At 39.9% G+C, this 21,185-nt stretch overlaps 1 protein-coding gene across 8 annotated transcripts in view; it reads left to right on the plus strand.

Moving 5' to 3' along the window:
- The window catches only part of LOC128861372 (axotactin), a 229,353-nt gene that overhangs the window by 169,177 nt on the left and 38,991 nt on the right, over positions 1-21,185 (plus strand). For all 8 annotated transcript variants that reach the window (XM_054099477.1, XM_054099476.1, XM_054099479.1 and 5 more), the window contains 4 exons: positions 8,534-8,715; positions 9,036-9,326; positions 9,422-9,962; positions 11,552-11,715. In XM_054099477.1, the coding sequence (XP_053955452.1) occupies positions 8,534-8,715; positions 9,036-9,326; positions 9,422-9,962; positions 11,552-11,715 (1,178 nt within the window). The remainder of the gene's footprint in view (positions 1-8,533; positions 8,716-9,035; positions 9,327-9,421; positions 9,963-11,551; positions 11,716-21,185) is intronic.

Consider the following 21,185-nt stretch of genomic DNA (forward strand, 5'->3'; position numbering starts at 1 on the left):
CGTCTATCAAACCTCAGCGGATTCTCGCTGTCGTCAGACGTCGCTTCCAAAGCGGCACAAGGATAAATTCTCGGTCCCGACTTCTGGAACATTAATTATGACAATGGCATCCCCACTCAGTAGGCTGATGGCAAACATAAGCGGTCCAAACCAAAGGAAACGGAAAATAATGATGCCTACCACGCCCTCTTATACGGATCTTAACTATGGGCAAATGCGCTAAAGGTAAATCGCCGATGCAAACTCTTAGCATCAGTACAACGAACGGCAGCCTAGAGAGTTGTGTTCGTCTACCGCACAGTATCAGGGCCAGCTGTTCAAGTAATAAGCGGCTCAATACCGATAGGCTTACCAGCTTTTGAAAGGAAAAAAGTTGTGGGCATTAAAGAAAGGGAATAGAAGAAAGAGTTATCAAACCTGCAGCGCGCGAAATAACAGATGAAACGCTAAGGCTAATGCCAAGATCGCTGGATTAATGAAACGCGCGGCAGATGGACGGCTAGGTTAATAAAAGACGTCGATACTTGGTGCCGCCGAATATGAAGCGGAACCCACATTCTTCCAATGCATGCGTTGGGAGCAAGAACGTCATCGGAGAATGCACTCGGTCTCATAGCCACTGAAAATGTAATCGACAAGATGCTAGGTAGCAAGGAAACGTGGGAGATAATCAATAATTTCGCAGAAAAAAAGCGCGACCTGGATGCAGGCACTTAGTCATAGACCTTTCTAACGAGAAAAATGGAACGCCACTCTGAAGTAATACGAACACGGTTCCAGCAAGGCCGACGACGGCAGCTTTGAAGATGCATTAGGCATTTTAAACCTCCTCATTGGCAGAACAAAAACAAAAATTCCGGCAGACGATTTTTAAAGTTATTGCTTTGTTTTCAATTAAATGAAGGAAAAAATTATAACTAATTTTATAATATTTTTGTGAAAAATAAATTCATCTGTCTTTCTATAGCGTACTTAGAGCGCTATTAAGAAAACAATTTATTTCTGCTTTAAGTCAGCTTAAACTTTAGGGTTTTCCGAGGTGTTATTTTGATATTCAAAGAAAAATCCTATTTTTTAATATAAATGATCGGATGTTTATTTCATTATAAAGAGGAAGGTATGCTGTTAATAGTGGAAAATAACATCAGGCAGGGCAATATCCTTTTCATGCAGTTTTCCACATCCGAATTGCAAAGTGGCTGCCCTATGCCCTCGATAGCCTCACGAATTCCATCTTTGAGGTCGGTCTTGAATCGGCCCTGGGCTCTTGGCGTAGACCTTCTCTTTCACGTGGTCCCAAAGAAAAAAGTCACAAGGTGTTAAATCACAAAATCTCGGTGGCCAATTGTGATCACCTCTTCGAGAGATAACACGGTCCGGAAACTTTTCCCGTAAAAGATCAATGGTTTCGTTGCTTGTGTGGCACGTAGCGCCGTCTTGTTAAAAATAATCGTTGCCCAGATCAATACCATCCAATTCCGGCCATAAAAAATCGTAAATCATCTCTCGATAGCGCAATCCATTCACCAATAACACCGGTTATTGCAAAACCCTATACGTAAACACACATGGGTGTATTAACATTGGCGCATATGTACCTATGAGTATGTATGTATGTGCGTTTACAGGTGCTGTCAAAAGACCGAGTATAAATTTGTCGGCAATGCGCTATTAATTCTTAAAGCTTCGCTAAACTCTTGACGAAGGTTCACTTGACAGACTCAAGTCGGTCGTTGCGCAGCTGTCTCACTGTGGCACTCACTCGTCTGTGCATAGGCCTGTTGAGCCATGACCGCTATTCACTACATTTTCTCTGCAAAATGCAATGTGGTTGTGAGTGTTGTTGGTACTTGATATCCATTTACGCACATAGACATGCTAACAAAACAACCACTTCACGAGCTCAACAACGCGTATTGCTTCACTTCATTGCGGTGAAAAGTGGAAGTGAATGAAAACAAATACGTACATGGACGCATTCATAAGTGTGCGTTAGGGTATCCCGCAGAGAAAACAGAGAGATGAAATAAATTTATAAATTTCGCCAAACACAAATGAGATATAGTGCGAATACAAATTTAAATTCAGCAGTGATTAGACAATGCGTAAGTTTTTTCTTTTTTTTTTTTGCATTTCTGCCTTTACCTTATTTTAACGAAAAACTCGATATAATGTACTGTTCACACTGGCCCTTAAAACCAAAATTTTGCTAAGCTCTTCGAACAAAACTGCTCCATATCGATTTTGAGTGTAAAAGACTCCATATTGCGAAATTTCGTTTAAAAATATCTACATTAACAGCTTTGTAAGCAAATTTTTAGCGAATGGTTTGTGTTCAACTTTCAAAATAATCTACTTCGTCGTGCCATAAATTCTGTGACAAATTTTAGAATGCATACAGCGTGAACAAATTCGCAGAAAAAAGTTCCATTACTTTTGCTTTTGTTGGTATGCATTGTCTACTCATAAAATTTATGACATAAATTATACCCAGTTTCGTGGCAAATTGCGCTTGTTAACAATGGAGTGGGGAGCTAACGAAAATCGCATTTACTAAAGTGATAAAGGAGCAAGTGACATTTACGAATTGCTGAAAAAACTTAATATTTCGAGAGTGTTTGTTTACCACACGATCAATAGTCTTTCCCAAAGGGAGAGCCAAAAAAGAAGTGGTCATCCTCGCTGGTTCGAACCAGTGCATCCATAAAAGACGTTCGAGAAAGAATTCGCGGAAATCCCTTTAGAAAGCAGAAAATCATGCCAGGGAAAAGGATGTATCGATCAGATCCATGTCAAGACTAATTAGAGATGATCTCCACATGAAAGTATTTCGTCGCTCAACTGGTCATCTTTTGGCAATACGCATGAAGAAAATTAGACTCGACAAATGCAAGTAGCTTCTTTGGTAGCACGCGGTCAATAGCCATGAAAATATTCTTTTCATAGATGAGAAAATTTCACGGTTGAAGAAGTTTTTAATAAGCAAAGGGACACAATTTTTGCCCAAACTTCTAAAGACGCAAAAAATGTAGTTCTAAGGGTTTAGCGTAGCCACCATCCCACCTCCGGCGTTACTATTATTATTATTATTATTATTAGAAGGCCATTATGCACTGCGACCAGAGTTGATCTATGTGCAAGACCTATTTTTGTAACCCTAGAGTTTTAGGCTTTTCAAAAATTTTAGCACAATTTTGGGTTTCTTGTTCCAAAGATTGCATGGAAATACTACAGTACCACCAAGGTGGTGAAGTCCTTGTCTGCCTAGTGCAGGACATTCACAAAGCACATGTTCTGAGCTTTCTTTGTCTATTTCGCAAAAGCTGCAGACATTGGTCTCAGATACCTCAGGCTGCAGTGACCTGCAAGATATCCTCTTCAGGCGTTACTTCTCTTCATTTCTGCGAAAAAGAGGTTCAGACCGGGCAAATGTGTACCAGAAGTAGGCTCGTGGTGAGGCAGTTGAGCAGTACTCTTTTCAACGGAGAGCGTTGGATCTTTCAGCAAGGTTCGGCTCTAGCCCATAAGGCAAAAACCACCCATCAGTAGCGAAAAACGATATTCCTGGGTTCATAGCCGCAGATGATTGGACGTGTAGATCCATTGGGCCACAGTTTGTGGTCAGAACTAGAGAACATGGCCTGTCGAAAACCTCACAGGAATTTCGATAGTCTCAAACAATCTTTGGTTCGAGCAGCGACGTCAATATCCATGGAAACCGTGCGTACTGCAATAGCTGAATGGCCTAATCGTTTGAAGGGTTGTGTAAAAGTAGTAAATGCTGACCTATTCAAGAAGCGATTAATCATTGTTGTGGAAAACAGATGGAGAGGCAGTTCTGTATGTGCCTGCAGCGACAACCAAGCGCCCGCTCATGGCCTTAGACTGCCCTCCAACCACTGCAAGGGTAGTTGAGTCCTGTAAATCCAGGCTGAAGTATGTCGGTAGGCATAATATCCTAATGCTAACGTGGGTCCCGGGTATCGTGGGTACTCTGACTCTTTATGGGCTCTGAGGTCAACCTCTTTAGCCTGGAGCCTGTTCTGCAACTCCTTTTTGCAGGGAGCCTAGCAGGCTGAGAGAAGCTGCAGATGGACAAAACTGATGTTACCTGTCATGTCCGGCCGACTGTCGCAGAATCTCCTGCCATTGAGCAGAAGGGACAGGTGGTTTGACTGATGGCAGGCCACTTTTTATGGGCGAATCACATGCACAGTGCCCTCTGCCCACCATGTGGAGAAGAGGATGAGACGACGGATCACTTTCTGTGCGTCTGCCCGGACTTCGCCCGAATCAGGCTTAAGGTCTTTGGCACTGATGTTTTAAGAAGCGACCACCTTGGCTCCTTGGCACCACAAAATCCTACTCAGATTTCTTCGAAGGACGGAGAAAATTAACAAGGGAACCCGAGTGCAGTACAATGGACTTAATGGTGTCTGAGTGCTGTATTTGCTAGTCTGTCCCGACAAAAAAAAAAACAAAGAGTGACTATTTTGAATGAAAATATTTCTTTTTTTAATATTTACATCATTAAATAAAACTAACTTCAGTAAAAAAGTATTATAATTTCATATCCACAACGGACTTAACTTGTAACAGAACTTATGGCAGAACTAAGTGCCCTCCATAGCCTTTATTATAAAGCAAATTTTAAATTGAACATAGTTTTTAGTTCTTAATTGTATAATAATTTGTGAGAAAAACAAATTAGTTTTCCTAAATTTTTTTCAAATTCTGCTACATAGAGATTTCTAATCAAATTTTGTGCATAAATAATTCCAGTCATAATCAATAGGTGAAGCGGTTTGAACAAGAGTTGACGTGTAAAATTTACCATTTCCTTATAAGAAATAGAGAGTCTACTAATCTTTTCTTGAGTGATTTTCCTGCAGGGTATCCAAATAGATGTATAAGTAGTCATGCATATCTATAGATTGTACTATGCTTACTACTTTCTCTAGGTTCTTAACAACCTTTGAGTATCATCAACATTGTCATGAAAGAAGAAAGCCAGCAACGCACGTAACGGAGTTAAGCATCGGTAAACGATGGCACAGAAAATATCCTCAGACTGAACCCATGCACAGAGACACATATGTACATATGTGTATGTATGGGTACCAAAAATCAGCAACAGGAGAACAAACAATGAAAAAACTGTAAATTTAAAAAAGCCAGAAGTTTTTTTCCACTCGCCTCTCCATATACTCTTTACTTCCTTAGAATTTCACTCTTTCGCTTCCGTTGATTTGTTGCTTCATCATGATGAATGTTTATTGCCAAAGTCATAAACAAAAAAACTTTACGGTCATAAAAAGTAGTAACACGCAAAACACAGAAAAAGAAGAGGGCCAAAATTGTTAACGTAAATGAGCAACTACTGTCTCGCTGTAGAACCTATTGGAGGCACTATCACATGTCTACGCAATAAGAGCTTAAATGGCTGCATTATTTGCGAGCTGATCCAGCAAAATTACCAACTAGGGGGTGTTGAGTTCAAATTAGACGATTCAAATTACACGATTTCAGTAAAATAATAATTCAACCAAAATGCGGCGAATTAACTTTCGCGTACAAAATACGAATGGCTCGCAAGATAAATTTTGTCATATCGAACTTTGAGCCGCAGGCATAAGAAATAAAGCTACTCATATAAGAGCCATCGTAAGTACCAGACTTAAGCAATAATTTTTCCCCGGCTTCAAGGACCAAAATCTTGATTTTTGATTTCCACTACCGAAAATGCAGATTCAGTTTGTTAGCGTGGCTTTATGCTTCATCATCATCATTATAGCAATACGCCTCCATTCTTCTCGACAGCGCGCTTTTGTCTATGTTGTGAGACTCTCATTTCTTACATATCGTCTGCTGCGTCCTGCAACCATCGTCGCCTTGGCCACCCCTCCTTCTTTTTTGGTTACTCTTTCGCTGCTCATTCTTAGGTCGTGACCATGCCACAGTAATCTTTGCGACTTTATAAACCGCGTGATATTTCATCTTGCGGTTGGACCGTAGACTCTATGCACCGTCTCCTAATCGTATAGGGCCGAATATTTTTCTGAGAATTTTTCTTTCAAATCTCATCAGTAAATTCAGGTCAATAGCTTTAAGGACCCTCGCTTTAGAGCCGTAGGTAAGAACCAGTCTTTTTATAGTTTTGTACATCTGGAGTTTTTTTTTTTGAAATCATAAATGACTTCATTAGTTTGATATGAGTGTGCCCTTTTCGCAGCTTGATTACGGTGTTGTACAGGGTAGCCAATATTCGACGGACCCATCTGGCAACCCTGTATCTTTTGACAGAGACGTCAGATCGCTTAATGACATACCGCGTTGGAAGCGTCAGTCCAAGCAGATTTTTGCCATGGAACAGTATACGCCACGCGAGCGCTCCCAAGTTGTTGAAATTTACATTCGACAAAAGAAGTCAGTTGTAAAAATTCAAAATTAAATAATGTGAAAAGTGCGCCTTCTAAGAACACCATTAAACGTTTGTACGAAAGGTACGACCAAGGTTTGTACGACCAAGGAGATCGGATAAGAATATTGCTCTTGTACGGGCCAGTGTTGAGACGTCGCCAAGGACATCCCAAAATCGCCGTTCTCAGCAGTTGGGCATTACTCCGACCACTATACAACGAATTTTTCGCATTGTTTTGCATTTATTCCTGTATAAGATTCAATTGACGCAAAGATTGCTGCCTGCGGACAAGTCTCGTCGATTGGAATGGGCCCAAAAAACACATGGGCCCATCGAATATGGGCAACCCTGTATTGATAAGGACGGATCCTTATTAATGCTAAGTACTACGCCTAAGTATTTAAATTCTTGCATGAGCTCAAAAATATATTGGTTTGGACTATAAGTTCATACCTCTTTTTTTATTTTACAATGATTTGTTTGCTGTTTGGCAAAGGGTTAGTATTCATTCGATAGAACTCTTTCTGCTCTACAAAACTATGTTAATTAAATTTTTGAGTTATTTAATTTTGTATTAGTTTTGAGGCTTAGAAATTGAATATCCAGGAGGCAAAAATCAACATTTTCAACATCTGTTTTTCTTTGTTTTTCATCGTGGTCAAAAGCAGCCTAAGCAGTCCGGTAGATTGGCGACGTATATGGAGAAGATGTCATAGGCGAGTCTAGAGTACGGAAATGGTTTGCAAAATTCAAACATGACGGATTGGACTTCCATGACACGACCCGCAGCGGAAGGCTTTCTGAATTCGATGAAGAACGTCTCTAATCACTTTTGAAGGGGAACGGTCGCCACCCCACTCGTGAATTTGGGAAAAAAATAAACTGCGATCATAAAACGATTCTCAATCACTTTCATTCAATAGGATTTACCGAAAATTTTGTTGCCTGGATGGCTCACGGCCTCAACGAAAAACACAAAGAAAGTCGTCTGCAAATTGCTTCTCAGCATTTCTCCCGTGATCGAGCAACACGCGGTCATAAACAGGGCATTCGTATCGAATTGGCACGGGAGATATATATCAATGTGAAGCAAAGAAAGGAGCGGATGGCTGCATGAGATACGCCAAAGACGAGAGTCAAGCCGGATCTTCATCCAAAGAAAATCATGATATGTGTTTGGTGGAACTGGGAGGGCATGGTGCACTGGGAAATGCGCGAAAAAAATGCTGCGGTCAACAAGGAGCTCTACATTGCTCAGCTATACCGTGTGAATGACCTTATTCGACTGAAAACGCTTAATCGACATGGTCAAACCAAACTTCTTCACGACAACGCCAGGCCCCATGTTGCACAAGTCCTGAAAGCCGCATTCCAAGAGCTCAAATGGGACATTCTGCAGCATCCGCCGTATTCCTCGGAACTTGCACCGACCGATTACCATCTTTTCCGCTCCCTATGAAACTATATGAAGGGCGTTACCTTCGATAACAAAGAGGTCCTTAAAAACTGGTTCAACCACTTCTTTGACCACCAGACCAGGTGATTTTTGGCGGAACGACATCAACAAATTGGTCGAGAGGTGGTAAACAGCAACGGCGAATACATAATTGATAAACTTATTGATATAATTATTGTTTTTGTTTAAGTACAAGTCTTCGGTAAAACGCTACGAACTTATTCCCCAAGCCAACAACTTCTAATTCTGATTCCGACTATCATAAAATCGTGTAATGTATTTCGTCTTTTGTTTGTGTTTGGAGGATAAAATTAATATCTCTTAAATTCAAAATGGCGGTAATCAGTGATCAGTTTGACGAAGCATTTGAATTTAGAAAAGTTTGCATTGGATTTGTAATCAGCGATTTCTCAAAACCATGCAGTCATAGGCACTTTTGAATCCAATAATCGCCTCTAGCTAATACAAATATATTGTATGCTTATATGTATGTACTTATAAACGAGTATGTACGAGTGAATGTGTGAATAAGTAATAGTGCTGTGATGTCTAAACAATGTACTACTATTCAATTAGGCAACCTGAGGGTACTCACATATATTTTCTCCACGCACCTAACCTATTCCAATAAATGTATGCCATTTTATCGCCACCAGATATTTACATACAAGTGAACAATTACGTTATGAAACCGCTGGAGGAGTACATGCTTTTCACTAAGTCTGGTGCGGACAACATTACTGTAATTCATCCGCAGGGCTTGCGCAGCGCACAATGTATTGCCAAATTTGATATATCGGAGCAGCCATCACAGGAGCCAATGGTCAACGTGAGTTTGGTAAGTGATAACGAGGAAACCGGTGTGCTATTGTACAGATACCAGAAATGCCCAGTGGGTATTAAAACTTAGGCAGCAGAAACGATAGTTTGCAGAGAATTTTTAAATTGCAATTACACAAACAAGAACCAACCATCCACATAAGGTGTTTTCTGAAAATGGGAAATTGTAAAGAAGCTTTGTGGCTGTTCCTTTTTATTCGCTGCAGTTGCTTTGATTCGATGTTGCACTACTGGCATTGTTTGGTTCATAAATTTGCATATACCCAGCACTGAGTGCTACTACTTTTCTCACACATTCATATTAACTAACCTTTGCAGAGCACCGAGACGTGGGTGGAGGATCCGCCACAGCGCGTTCTTTATGTAGCCAAATTTGGTTATGATGTCTCTGAGAAGGAAGATTCCACACAAGTGGTATTCATAACGCTGACTTCGCTCTTTGTGATCATAATTATTTGCTGCCTGATAGAGGTATACCGCAGTCATCGGGCATACAAGAAGCGCATCGAACGCCAAACGGACGAGGACATCATTTGGTCTAAAGAGCAAGCAACGAAAATGCATGAATCGCCAGCATTGACTGGAACACAACCATATGGCTACAAAATGGTAGGTATTTGTAGTTTTATTGAGAGAATAGCGGAAAAAGAAATGCAAAGCTGATTGGTTCCAATTAATTTGCAATTTTCATTGTTGTCTTGCAGTTGCCACAAGATGAAAAGAAACCTGGTAATGGTGCGACGCTGGTAGGTATTTTGAAGAATGGCAACGCAGCCGCAGTCGCAGCCACATCAACTGCAGCTGCAGCAACACCGGCCAAGGAGAATGGTAGCACCAAGAAAAATGGTGATATACCATTGGGTCATATTGACACGCGCATTGATGAAGAGGATGAGGATGATGATGACGATGATGATGGTGATTTAAGCAGTACGGATGTAACAAAAGTAGAAATGGACAAGACCTTAGACGAGGCTTTGAACGCAGCACAGCATGAAGAGCAAGTGGAGCAGAAAGAGATTAGTGCTGATGCACAGAAAGACACTCAACAAACAAAGGAGCACGAAGCAGTGGACACAATCGCAAAAGAAGGCAATGCAGATGCAAATAAAAGTTCTAACGAAAAACCGAGCGAGAGTGGCGGTGACAATGTGGAAAATAAAGCAACAGACGAAAGTATCAAATCAGCAGACAAAGAAAATCTAAAAACAACGCCGACAGCAACACCACCAACTAGAAACAATGGTATGTACGCGAGCGGAACTTTTAACAATACTTATACGAGGGGCATTCAATAAGTAACCGTGTTAGAAATCAAGACGCAATTTTTTCAATTTTTGTATATATTTTTTAACAGCAAGATGCACGTCTCCCAACGCTCCGGCATCTTTTCTATCCTCTCCGAAAAATAGGATTTGTCGTGCTCTCCAAAATACGCCTCTGTCTCGGCGATGACTTCCTCGTTTGAGCTAAATTTTTTCTCGCAAGCCATTACTTCATGTTAGCGAACAAGAAAAAGTCGTAGGGAACCAGATTGGGTGAATACAGGGAGTGCGGCAGCAATGCATAACGCAACTCATGCAGATTGTCGGCGGCAACTCCGGATTAATGTGCTGGTGCGTTATCGTTGTGGTACAGTACCTTGTTTTCCGCCAATTGCGACCGTTTCTCCTTCAATTTTTTGTGAAAGCGGTCCAATAACTCTCTATAGTATTGTCCAGTGATCGTTCTTTCTTTTTCTAAAAAATCCATTAGGATGACTCCCATCGCTACCCAAACAATCGTCGCCATGACCACCGATGGAACTGTCTTCATCTTCTGTGGAGCAGATTCACCGGGAGAAATCCATTGTTTAGATTGTTGCTTAGTTTCTGGTGTGTAAAGATGAATCCCGATTTCATCAAGAGTGACAACTCGACACGATCTCGCTTAAATTGCTCCTAACACTGCTTCGAAGTTCACAGCCGCATCCGCTTATTGTTGCTTGTGAGCAATCGCGGCATTTTAAGTCGACTCCGAACGACAGATATTTTTTATGAGGAGCTTTTTTCTGGTAAAAATACACTTGGAGGTTTGCCATTGCCTGTCGAGGAACGAGCGCTACTGAAAACACTTGTTCCTTATTTTTAATGTTTCACCGAGATTCAAACCTACGTTCTCTCTGACTTCCGAATGGCAGTCACACACCAACCCATTCAGCTACGGTGGCCGCCAACATATCATGTAAAATATTATTGCCGTTCCAGTCAACACACCTATGGCCTCTGTTACTTCGCGCACTTGCGTTCGTTGATCAGCCAGAATCAAGTCGTGGACTTTTTGAATGAATTTCTCGGTAAGCACGTCTGCTGGGCGACCTGGTCGTTCTTCATCAAAACCGGATGTTCGCCCACGTTTAAATTCGTTGAACCAATAATCTGCGGTCATAGATGACGAAGCGTACCCATAGACAGCATCCAACTTTGCTTTTATCTCGAAAGCATTTTTTTTCATCCAAAAACAAAAAGCGGATTACCGAACGATTCTGCTCTTTTTCCCATCTTTGAGAAAATCACGAAACACGTCTTACTCGAACAGCTGTCAAATACAAACCAGCTTATCAATCAGTCTGAAATTTGTTTTGTCGTCGCTTGATAGATGGCAGCATACGATACTAATACCAACTCCTCTAAGGAACGTCATCTGACATCAAACACGGGTACTTAGTGAACCACTCTCGTATTATCGTTTTTTATTTTTCTTTTTGTTTTAGAAGAGATTTTCTCACCTATTTTTAAATTCTCATTGAAACATAATTAATTAAATTTTCCTTTCGTTATTTTGTACGCTTAAAGATGGCCTCGCTACGCAGGCAAACACAGCGCCGCTATCGACTGTGCCACAAAATCCCGAAAAGGAGACCCAAACGCCAGCACAAATAGATGGCGACTCGGTGGATGGGCCACAGCAGCACCAGCAGACGGCGACTGCACCGGCAACAACGAATGGTCATGGCACGGTAAGCAAGCGATTTAGTGATGGGAATGGTGCACGTGTAGCGTTGATTGGTTTGGCACCATTAAGCTCCACAAGCGAAGTCGATTTGTTGTTTGAATCAGATTGATTTAATCAAATCAACAGCTATGTATAAACAAATATACATACACATCACATACATTTCAATCTAATTGTGCATATGGCGCTTGTTTATCTGCTTGAGCATTTTTGTATATTACATACATAAGTATTTCCATATATTTTTACGCACATTATTACTATAAGCACATATTCACATAAGTGCATAAGTAAAGGCAAAGCAAAACCATTTGAAAGTCTAGGCTAAGGCAGATGTAAAAAAGACATTTTAGCTCGTAGATCACAAATCATAAACCATAAATCACAAGTCAGAGATCCTGAATAATGGATCATAACAGAGCATTGTTTATAGATTATAGATCATGTCAGATCACAGATCCTAAAAGAAGAAGGGAAAAGAAGGGAGAGAGAGCGGAGAGAATAGAAGGCAATGAATATTTAAATAATTTTTTTGTTTAAATCTGTTTACAATAGTTAATAGGTAGATCGACATTGATGTATCATTCAGAGGGTCCTAGATTCGATTCATGTACAGTCTTGTGCTTTGGCACTGCTACAATTGGGGCATATATAAATAGACGAGTAGTTCGCAATTGACGAAATTATAATCCTACTTGACTTAAAATTTTGTTCATCAGCTTCATCCCTGCAGTTACGTGAGTTAATATCGATTCTGACAACCAAATTTTTTTAGCACATTTTCGCCAATTTCGTCTTGTTTTCTCAATTATGGCAGCCTCGATTTCACGTTTCAACTCTTGAATGGTTTCCAGATGGTTGGCGGAACATAGTCATATAGTATCAAATTCCAGGTTTTAGTCGGCCAATTGACACCACCATGTCTAGTATTCTTCAATTTTTGGAGAAAGTATGCAAATAATGGAATATCAGGCTGGCTATGTGGCCCACAGTGCCATTCTGTCTTGTATATCGCCTTTATATTTTGGTAAAACTAAAATTTGCCTCTGTGTTTGGTCGAGCTCCTCCTCCTATTTGTGGCGAGCGTCTTGATGTTGTTCCACAAATGGAGGGATCTACAGTTTCGAGCCGACTCCGAATAGCAGATATTTTTTATAGGGAGCTTTTTCATGGCAGTAATACACTCGGAGGTTTGCCATTGCCTGAGGAGGGGCGATTTCTATTAGAAAACACTGTTTCTTCATTTTTGGTCAATCGTTCTCTCTGAATTCCGAATGGTAATCACGCACCAAGCCATTCGGCTACGGCAGCCGCCAAGTTTCGAACCTATGTTCTCTCTGAATTCCGAATGGTAATCACGCACCAAGCCATTCGGCTACGCAGGTTCGCGCTACATATCATACTTCAATATAACTCCAAAAGCTGGGGGAGTTCCATTATGCAACTTGCCGGGATCACAGAGCAAAGTCCAAACTATTAATAAAAAAGAATTAACCGAAAAAAAAACAAAAATAGGTTTTGAAAAAAATGTAATTGTGTTCACAAAATTTTTGTTTAAAAAGAACATTTGACAGCGAACAATTAAAAAAAAATTGTTGAAGTGTTAAAAAGAACCGAAGATATTTCAGGGACTACATTTCACAGAACTCATACCGTATTTCATAATCAATGATGAGCAGATCCTCAGCCACAGTTCATAGATCATATTTCACAGATCCATGGTGATAGATCCGTGATCCATATACCAGAGACTAAAACGAACTGACCATAGATGTATTAATCATACATGACCAGCCAAAAGCCTTCGAAGTTAGCGCTCTGATATATATATTAGGCTGGGGAATAAGTTAGTAGCGTTTTACTGAAGGCTTTTATGTATGTAAACAAAAAACCATAATTACATCAATAAGTTATTCAATTATGTAAGGTGAAGTCCAAAATAAACCAGACTGGCGTCATAAAAATGGTTTTGATGGCGCCATCTTTTTAATGAGTTAGTGCGTTGGAGTTACATCCCTTCCAATGAAAACTTGGCGGCATTCGGTTCAGTGGAAGGCCTCATTAAAGAGGCGAAAAAACACGAGAAGTTTCTTTACAATATTGTAACTGATAATGAAACGTGGTGTTTCCAACATGAATCTGTAACTAAGCGTCAAAGTGCCGAATGGAAGGCCCCAGACGAGCCACCACCCAAAAAATTGCGTTTGGAGATGTCAAAAACCGAGTCGATGCTTATTTTTTACGATTCCAAGGGAATTGTCCTCAAGGAGTTCGAGCCAACGGGTCAAACCGTCAATGCAATTTTCTATCTCGTCGTTTTGAAGCGTTTGTTGCATCGCATTCGTCGAATTCGCCCCAAATATTATTGCATGATAATGCACCATCTCATTGATCCACTCTTGTGACTGATTTTTTGACTGGAAATCGCATTTCAACCATTAATCATTCACCGTGTTCGACTGATATGGCTCCCTGTGACTTCTACCTATTCGGAAAATTGCATTTGGCCATGAAAGGAAAAGGTTTTGCGTCTGTTGAGACCATCCAAAGGGGTTGTACCGACATCTTCAAGGACTTTCATTTCGAAAAGCTTTTCGCTCGCGCAAAACAGTGTATCGAGACCAGAGGGGACTATTTTGAATAAATAAACTTGAAGTTATCAGAACAAAGCTCCTGTCGCTTTTATTTTAGCTCAGTATTGTTTATTTTGGACTTCACCTTGTATATTCGCCGTTGCTGTTTACAACCTCTTCGCACTTCTCAACCAATTTGTTGATGCCGTTCTGCCAAAAATCACCAGGTCTGGTGTCAAATAAGTAATTGAGCCAGTTTTTAAGGGCATCTTTGTTATCAAAGGTAACACATTTCCGTAATCGGTCGGTGCAAGGTCCTAAGAATGCGGTGGATGCAGAAGAATTGGACCTCCCATTCGAGCTCTACTTTTATCAAGAACTTGGCTTTCCAAAGACTCTAAATTAAAGTTGGTCACATACTGCAGTAACCATACATGGAAGTTCAACAAAAAAAAAAAACAAATAACCGGTTTGGAATAAAATTGGTTCTGTATTCAGTTTTATGGCCTTAGCTCAACTTTTTTTATTTTGCGCCCTCCATATTGAATCCGCTATTTTGAATGTTTGAATAATTTACTGACGTGATAGGCACTTTAGGCCTAGAAATATAAATGTTTTTCTTTTCTTTTTTCACTCCTTTCAGGAGCATTGGGCCTCGACAAGACTCAGTCTTGCGTTGGTTTGTTTAATCTATTTTGATTTCTGACAGGGTAGGTGATTAGCCTGCCGCTACCAGTCCTAAATAGTGGGAATGTCTACCTTTCGTTGCTTAGGAACTACGCCTTCTAACTGCTTAGAACGCCCTCTATGTTTCACATTTTTCTGCCAGAAGGATCGCACAGATGGTTGAGGACTTCGCTAAATTTGGTGTGTCCACGCTATTACCGCGGTTCCCCGCTTCCTCTTGCAGACGCCACTGATGCAATGTGTAACTGTGTATTTTTCTTTGTTTTTAGCACACACAATGCAAATAATGCGCTGACTATTGTGCAAGCGGTTTTGGGGTTGAGGAGTGAGATTTTTTATTTTGCATTTTTTTTTTAGAAACTGGTAAAGTAGGTTAATTTGGAAAAGTGCGAGGACCGTGCTTTACGTGGGACTCGAATATACAACCTCTGGGATGGCAGGCTAGTGTACTTACGCTAGACTATCGAGGCTGAAAGATATATGTAGACCTGTGTTATTAACAGGTCATAGTTTATTTACAAGTATTAGTGAGTTTTTGTTGGGCACGGAATGGTTAGTAGTAGTTTGATAGTACCATAGATCAAAAATGCAAAAGAAGTATCGTCGTAAACTATACTTAACATGGTTTTAATCATTCAAAAGCCTTGAATGTAAGTAGTGCGAAAAGACACCAAAATAGAATCAATAGAAAATCCTTTTTCTTTGTATGTTGTTAGATTAAAGTATTAAAAATTTTGGGAAAGTTTCTGCTGGATTTGATTTTCCAAAACTTTACTTTCACTCAAAATCTTTTCTCATTCGCAGAGCTTACACATACATATACACATTGTTACATATTCACAGAAATGTATTTATTTTAATCAATGCTTGCAATTGCATCGTGCCTGCCTTCCAAAAAGCAATCAAATTTAATCCATTTCTTTATAAAACTCAAATTTGCTTTAAGTATTACTAACACCAGCATTATTATAAGCTCCAGTGACGTGCAGGTAACAAAACTTTGTAAATTTGTAGATTTATATTTGAGCTTTAATTGATTATTGTGGATTTGAAGCCGAATTTGTTGAAAAACAAAATCCCACATTTGTAAATATGTATATCTCAAATTTGTATTTAATGCATGCACTTACACACACCCACACACATACGCGGTTATACTTAGTATAAAGAAATGAAATGGATTAAATCAAAAACACACGCATTTATTATTGGATGGCTGTCATATAATTTTTATTTTGCTGAAAATGTATTGAGAAAACGAAAAGCATTTGCAGGTAAGTAAGTCAAATGTGTGTAAATATTATAAATAAGTATGTGAGTGTATTAATGTAAGAAGTATTATAAAGGGTCTTTCAAAAGGTATGCTTAGATATTAATGGACTATGAATAAGTTCGTGCGGTTTTTTTTCGAAATTTGAAACTTTATTGACGTAAAATGGTTACAAATTTAATATTCAAAATATTGTCCATCGCTTACTACTACTTTTTCCCATCTTTCTGGCAATTCACGGATTCCCTTTGTGAAAAATTCGGTCGGTTTTGCCGCAATCCACGAATCGATCCATTTTTTGACTTCATCGTAATTACGGAAGTGCTGGTCAGCCAGGCCATGTTGCATCGATCGGAAGAGATAGTAATCGGATGGCGCAAGGTCTGGACTATACGGCGGGTGGGGTAGGACATCCCATTTGAGCGTTTCTAAGTATGTTTTGACCACTTGTGCAACATGTGGCCGAGCATTGTCATGTTGCAAAATAACTTTGTCGTGTCTATCGGCGTATTGCGGCCGTTTTTCTCGCAGTGCTCGGCTCAAACGCATCAATTGTCGTCGGTAGACATCCCCCGTAATCGTTTCATTCGGTTTCAGTAGCTCATAATACACAACACCCAGCTGGTCCCACCAGATACACAGCATAACCTTCAGGCCATGAATATTCTGCGCCGACGTCGATGTTGAAGCATGGCCAGGGTATCCATACGTTGCCCGACGTTTTGGATTGTCGTAATGGACCCACTTTTCATCGCCAGTCACAATTCGATGCAAAAAACCCTTTCTTTTGTGCCGTTGAAGCAGTTGTTCGCATGCCATAAAACGGCGTTCAACGTCTCTTGGCTTCAATTCATACGGCACCCAATGGCCTACCTTTCGGATCATTCCCATGGCTTTTAAACGTTTGGAAATGGTTGATTGATCAACTCCCAAAGTTTTTGCAACCTCTTCTTGCGTTTGAGCCGGATCTTGATCGAGCAATTCCTCCAATTCGGTATCCATGAACTTTGGCGGCGCACCCTCGCGTTCTTCGTCTTCCAAGCCAAAATCACCACTTTTAAAGCGTGCAAACCACTTCTGGCACGTTCGCTCAGATAGAGCATGCTCACCATAAACTTCCACCAAGATACGATGACTTTCGGCTGCTTTTTTCTTCATATTAAAATAATGAAGAAGAATTCCCCGCAAAAACACATTATTTGGCACGAAATTCGACATTTTCAAGTGTGGTAAAAATATTGTTGTTTACGCTTCAAATAAAAAACTTATACTGACGTTTGTGCCTTACGACAGTAGCTCTCCAATGAATGTTTGGAAATGTGGATCGATGGAATAATAATCAAGTTACGTCATTTAAAATATAACATGCAAAAATTTAGATTTTTTCATTTTACATTATTTTTATTTAAAATATAAATACATAAATAAAATACGGTCCTTAACAATTATATGTGAAAAATTACATAATTTAGATGTATACTTCTACAGGTAAAATCCGCCAAGCAGTCGATTCGTGCATGTCCAATTGTTGAGAGCGTCGAGTTATCAATGTTGAAGGTTGTTCAGCAACACTTTGCGCTACAGCAGCAATATTCTTAAAATAACGTTTAATTTTTGGTCTGCCAGTCCTGTTTCTAACCTCGGCGGAACCAGTTTCTTGAAATTGTTCACCAACCTTTGAATTGTCGGCTCATTCGGATGATTACAGGGTCGGGCACTCGAAGTGTAATCAATTAAAAAGTCCATAAATTTAGTTTGGAAAATTACTTTTATTCAATTCAAAGTAAAAAATGTGTGAAAACAATGCAAAATTAAGATTCAATTTACTTTTGCTCGATATGACCAACTTTTGCCTTAACTATGGCCTTGAGAGGGTCCAGAAATGAATCGCAAGCTGTCCGAATGAGGTTAGGTTAGGTTAGGTTGAAGCGGTTGTTCTGTGGGACACACGCAAGCTCATAGCCCATTGTGATGCCGCGTGGGGAGCTTGTCTCTACCTCTCCTAAAACCAGTGTGTGCTTTTCAAAAATTTTAAAATATCTCTGATTTCTGTAGAACTGAGATCTTCCAACTTATTAAAAAATTGTCTACCCAGAATAGTAAACCTGCGCCTGGATAGAGCAGGACAATGGCACAGAGACAATCTCGCACTCTCTTCCTCGTCCTCATCTAGACAACTCCTACAAAAGTCATGTGTTTGCACACCCATCCTTTGGGCGTATCTGCCTATTAGGCAGTGGCCCGTTATGGCTGAGATCAATGTGCTAAGACTGTGTTTATTTTGGCTAAGCAGAGATTCTGTGCGTTTAGCATTTAGAGTCGGCCACAGTTGACGGGCGATTTTGCAGGTGGCTTCATTACGCCATCCTTCGTTTGCTTTCTTTACAATTTCTTCAAGGATGAGTAGCTTACATGCTTGTAAGGGTATCCCTATGTCATTATCTATGGACTCATCAGTCAATTTAGTGCCAGGACTCGCTAGTTCATCGGCTCTACAGTTACCCTCAATTTCACGATGGCCAGGAACCCATGTTACCTTTAGGCGAAATGACTCAGTCATCTCGTTAAGAGATGTGCGGCATTTCATGGCTACCTTGGAGGTTGTCGACTGTTTTGTGAGGGATTTTATCGCGCTTGGCTATCAGTGAAAATGTTATATAGATATCATTTTCGGGCATCGCATCACACTGTATCAGTGTCGCGGCTTTTATTATTGCCATCAGTTCAGCCTGAAAGATACTACAGTAGTCGGGGAGTCGAAAACTGAAGGAGATCCCCAGATGTTCGGAATATACATCTCCGCCCACCCTGCCCTCGAGCTTTCAGCCATCTGTGTATACATGGATGGACTCGCCCTGTCTCACATCGTCCCGTTCCCCCTCTTCCCTTGAGGGTAGGATGGTCGTAAACGATGTAATGGCAAATATAGGTTTTAGTGCATAGTCCACCAGTCCGGGAAGCCCCAAAGTGCCAGCCAGGATTTTACTGCGACCATAATCCGTGTTTGACCACTTATTTAGAGTGTTCAGCCTTATTGCCGCTCTGTATACGTTATATATTGCCTGCAGATCTACCGGAAGGAGATTCAATGTCGCGTATAATGCTTTCGATGGTGTGGTTGATATGGCGCCGGTTATCAGAACAGATGCTAGTCTTTGAACCTTGTCAAGTTTCTTGATGTTCATACCCTTCTGAAGGGCATCTCCCCATATTACAATACCATAGTAGAGAATTGGCCTAACCACTGCTGTGTAGAGCCAATGTATCATTCTGGGTTCCAATCCCCATTTCTTCCCAATAAGCCTTCCGCAGGAGTACATTGCGGTCATAGCTTTACTCAAAAATTGAGGCGAGTGTAGGTGCAATCATATCTTTTGTGTGTTGCAAATCAGCGAGAATGATTCCATCAGGTCCCGGTGATTTGTAAGGTTTGAAGCTTCCAGTGGCAAATTTTATATTACCCTCCGTTATAAAATCTATTGGGGGATTCTCGTAGTGAACTATAGGGTGGGTTCTACTGTCTTCGTTGCAGAGACAACCTGGAAAGTGCGTCTGCCATTCTCTTTTATGAGGTAGCTAGGGTTGCTGGGACTTGTTGATACTACTTTCCGGAGTCTACTGGTCAAATGTCAAAGATGATATAAAAAAGTTACTGTGTAGGAAGTATTCGCTGCCCACACCTAGGCGTAATTTTCGAAAGACCCTTTATTGCACTAAGCTTCTGCAAGTTTGTGTGTATGTGCATACACATGTAACACAGATGACTTGAGTTATACACACTATATACGTGTAGATATGTATATCTATATATATACAACAATCAATATAACTAAAATATGCATTTGTCACTAGAAAATCTTCATCTCATACATAATTTTATTTCTCATTCTACATTAGTACCTTTATAATATTACAATTTCATGCTTGCATTTCAATTTTATTTTAAAATACACTTTTTATATTTACGACAAGGTCGCAACACTCTGCTAACCTTCCTCTGTCATTCCATTTTATTTGACCTTTCAACGACCACTTAATCTACACTTTTTCTGCTCAAATCTCTTTTCATGCTTCCTACGCCATTAACAAATTTATTGCATCCTCTGCTTCAAGTTGGTTATCATTTCAGGTATTATATTTCAGAGGTAAAAAGAGCTTCAGAAAACTTCCAAACTAAAACTAAATGCATTTCACTATTATTTACTTGTCATCCATTCTAGTTGTTGTTCCTTTTTTTTGTTGTTTATATATTTGTTCTTTTATCATTGTATTCATTGTTGTCATTTCTTGGGTCGTCTTTATTATGATCATCTTTTGTTCAAGTTTCGGACATTTTTCGCATTAATAAAAACACAATGGCATCTTACTTCTCCCATTTACGATGGAGTTTAAAAGTAATCCTTTCGTTGCTTAACATTTACACATACATACACACATTTACTTACGCATATACAATTGTGTGTATATTTAATTCTATCAGACATATTTCTGCAATGACTATAAGCAAATGTTATTGGATTGTTCGGACGTGTGGAGCTTTCGTTAGAGAATTAACATACATATGTTTTTGACATTTTTATTTTGCAGTATATTCCAGAATATTCTACACTATTCTATGTTAAATGGCACTAAAGAATAAATAAATACAATTTTATTCACCGTCACTAAATTTTGTGTGATGATGAAATTCGTATTTTAACTACCACCAACTAAAAACTGTAGGTCCCTCCATTTGTGGAACAACATTTATGGAAATGTAGTCTCCAAAAAAATGTACAGAACCCTTTACCCAGTTCACCGAACAGTCTCTTCTGGCTGAAAGGCATTGTCTATGATGCCATTTGGAGCGATACTGAAACTCCGCAGACCAAACCTAAGCCAACAAGCACGGCTGTAGTGAGTAAATATTTCACAAATCTCAGTGTCTTCTCCATTTTATTCGTC

Source organism: Anastrepha ludens, chromosome 4, assembly GCF_028408465.1.
Source record: "Anastrepha ludens isolate Willacy chromosome 4, idAnaLude1.1, whole genome shotgun sequence".
Taxonomy (NCBI): domain Eukaryota; kingdom Metazoa; phylum Arthropoda; class Insecta; order Diptera; family Tephritidae; genus Anastrepha; species Anastrepha ludens.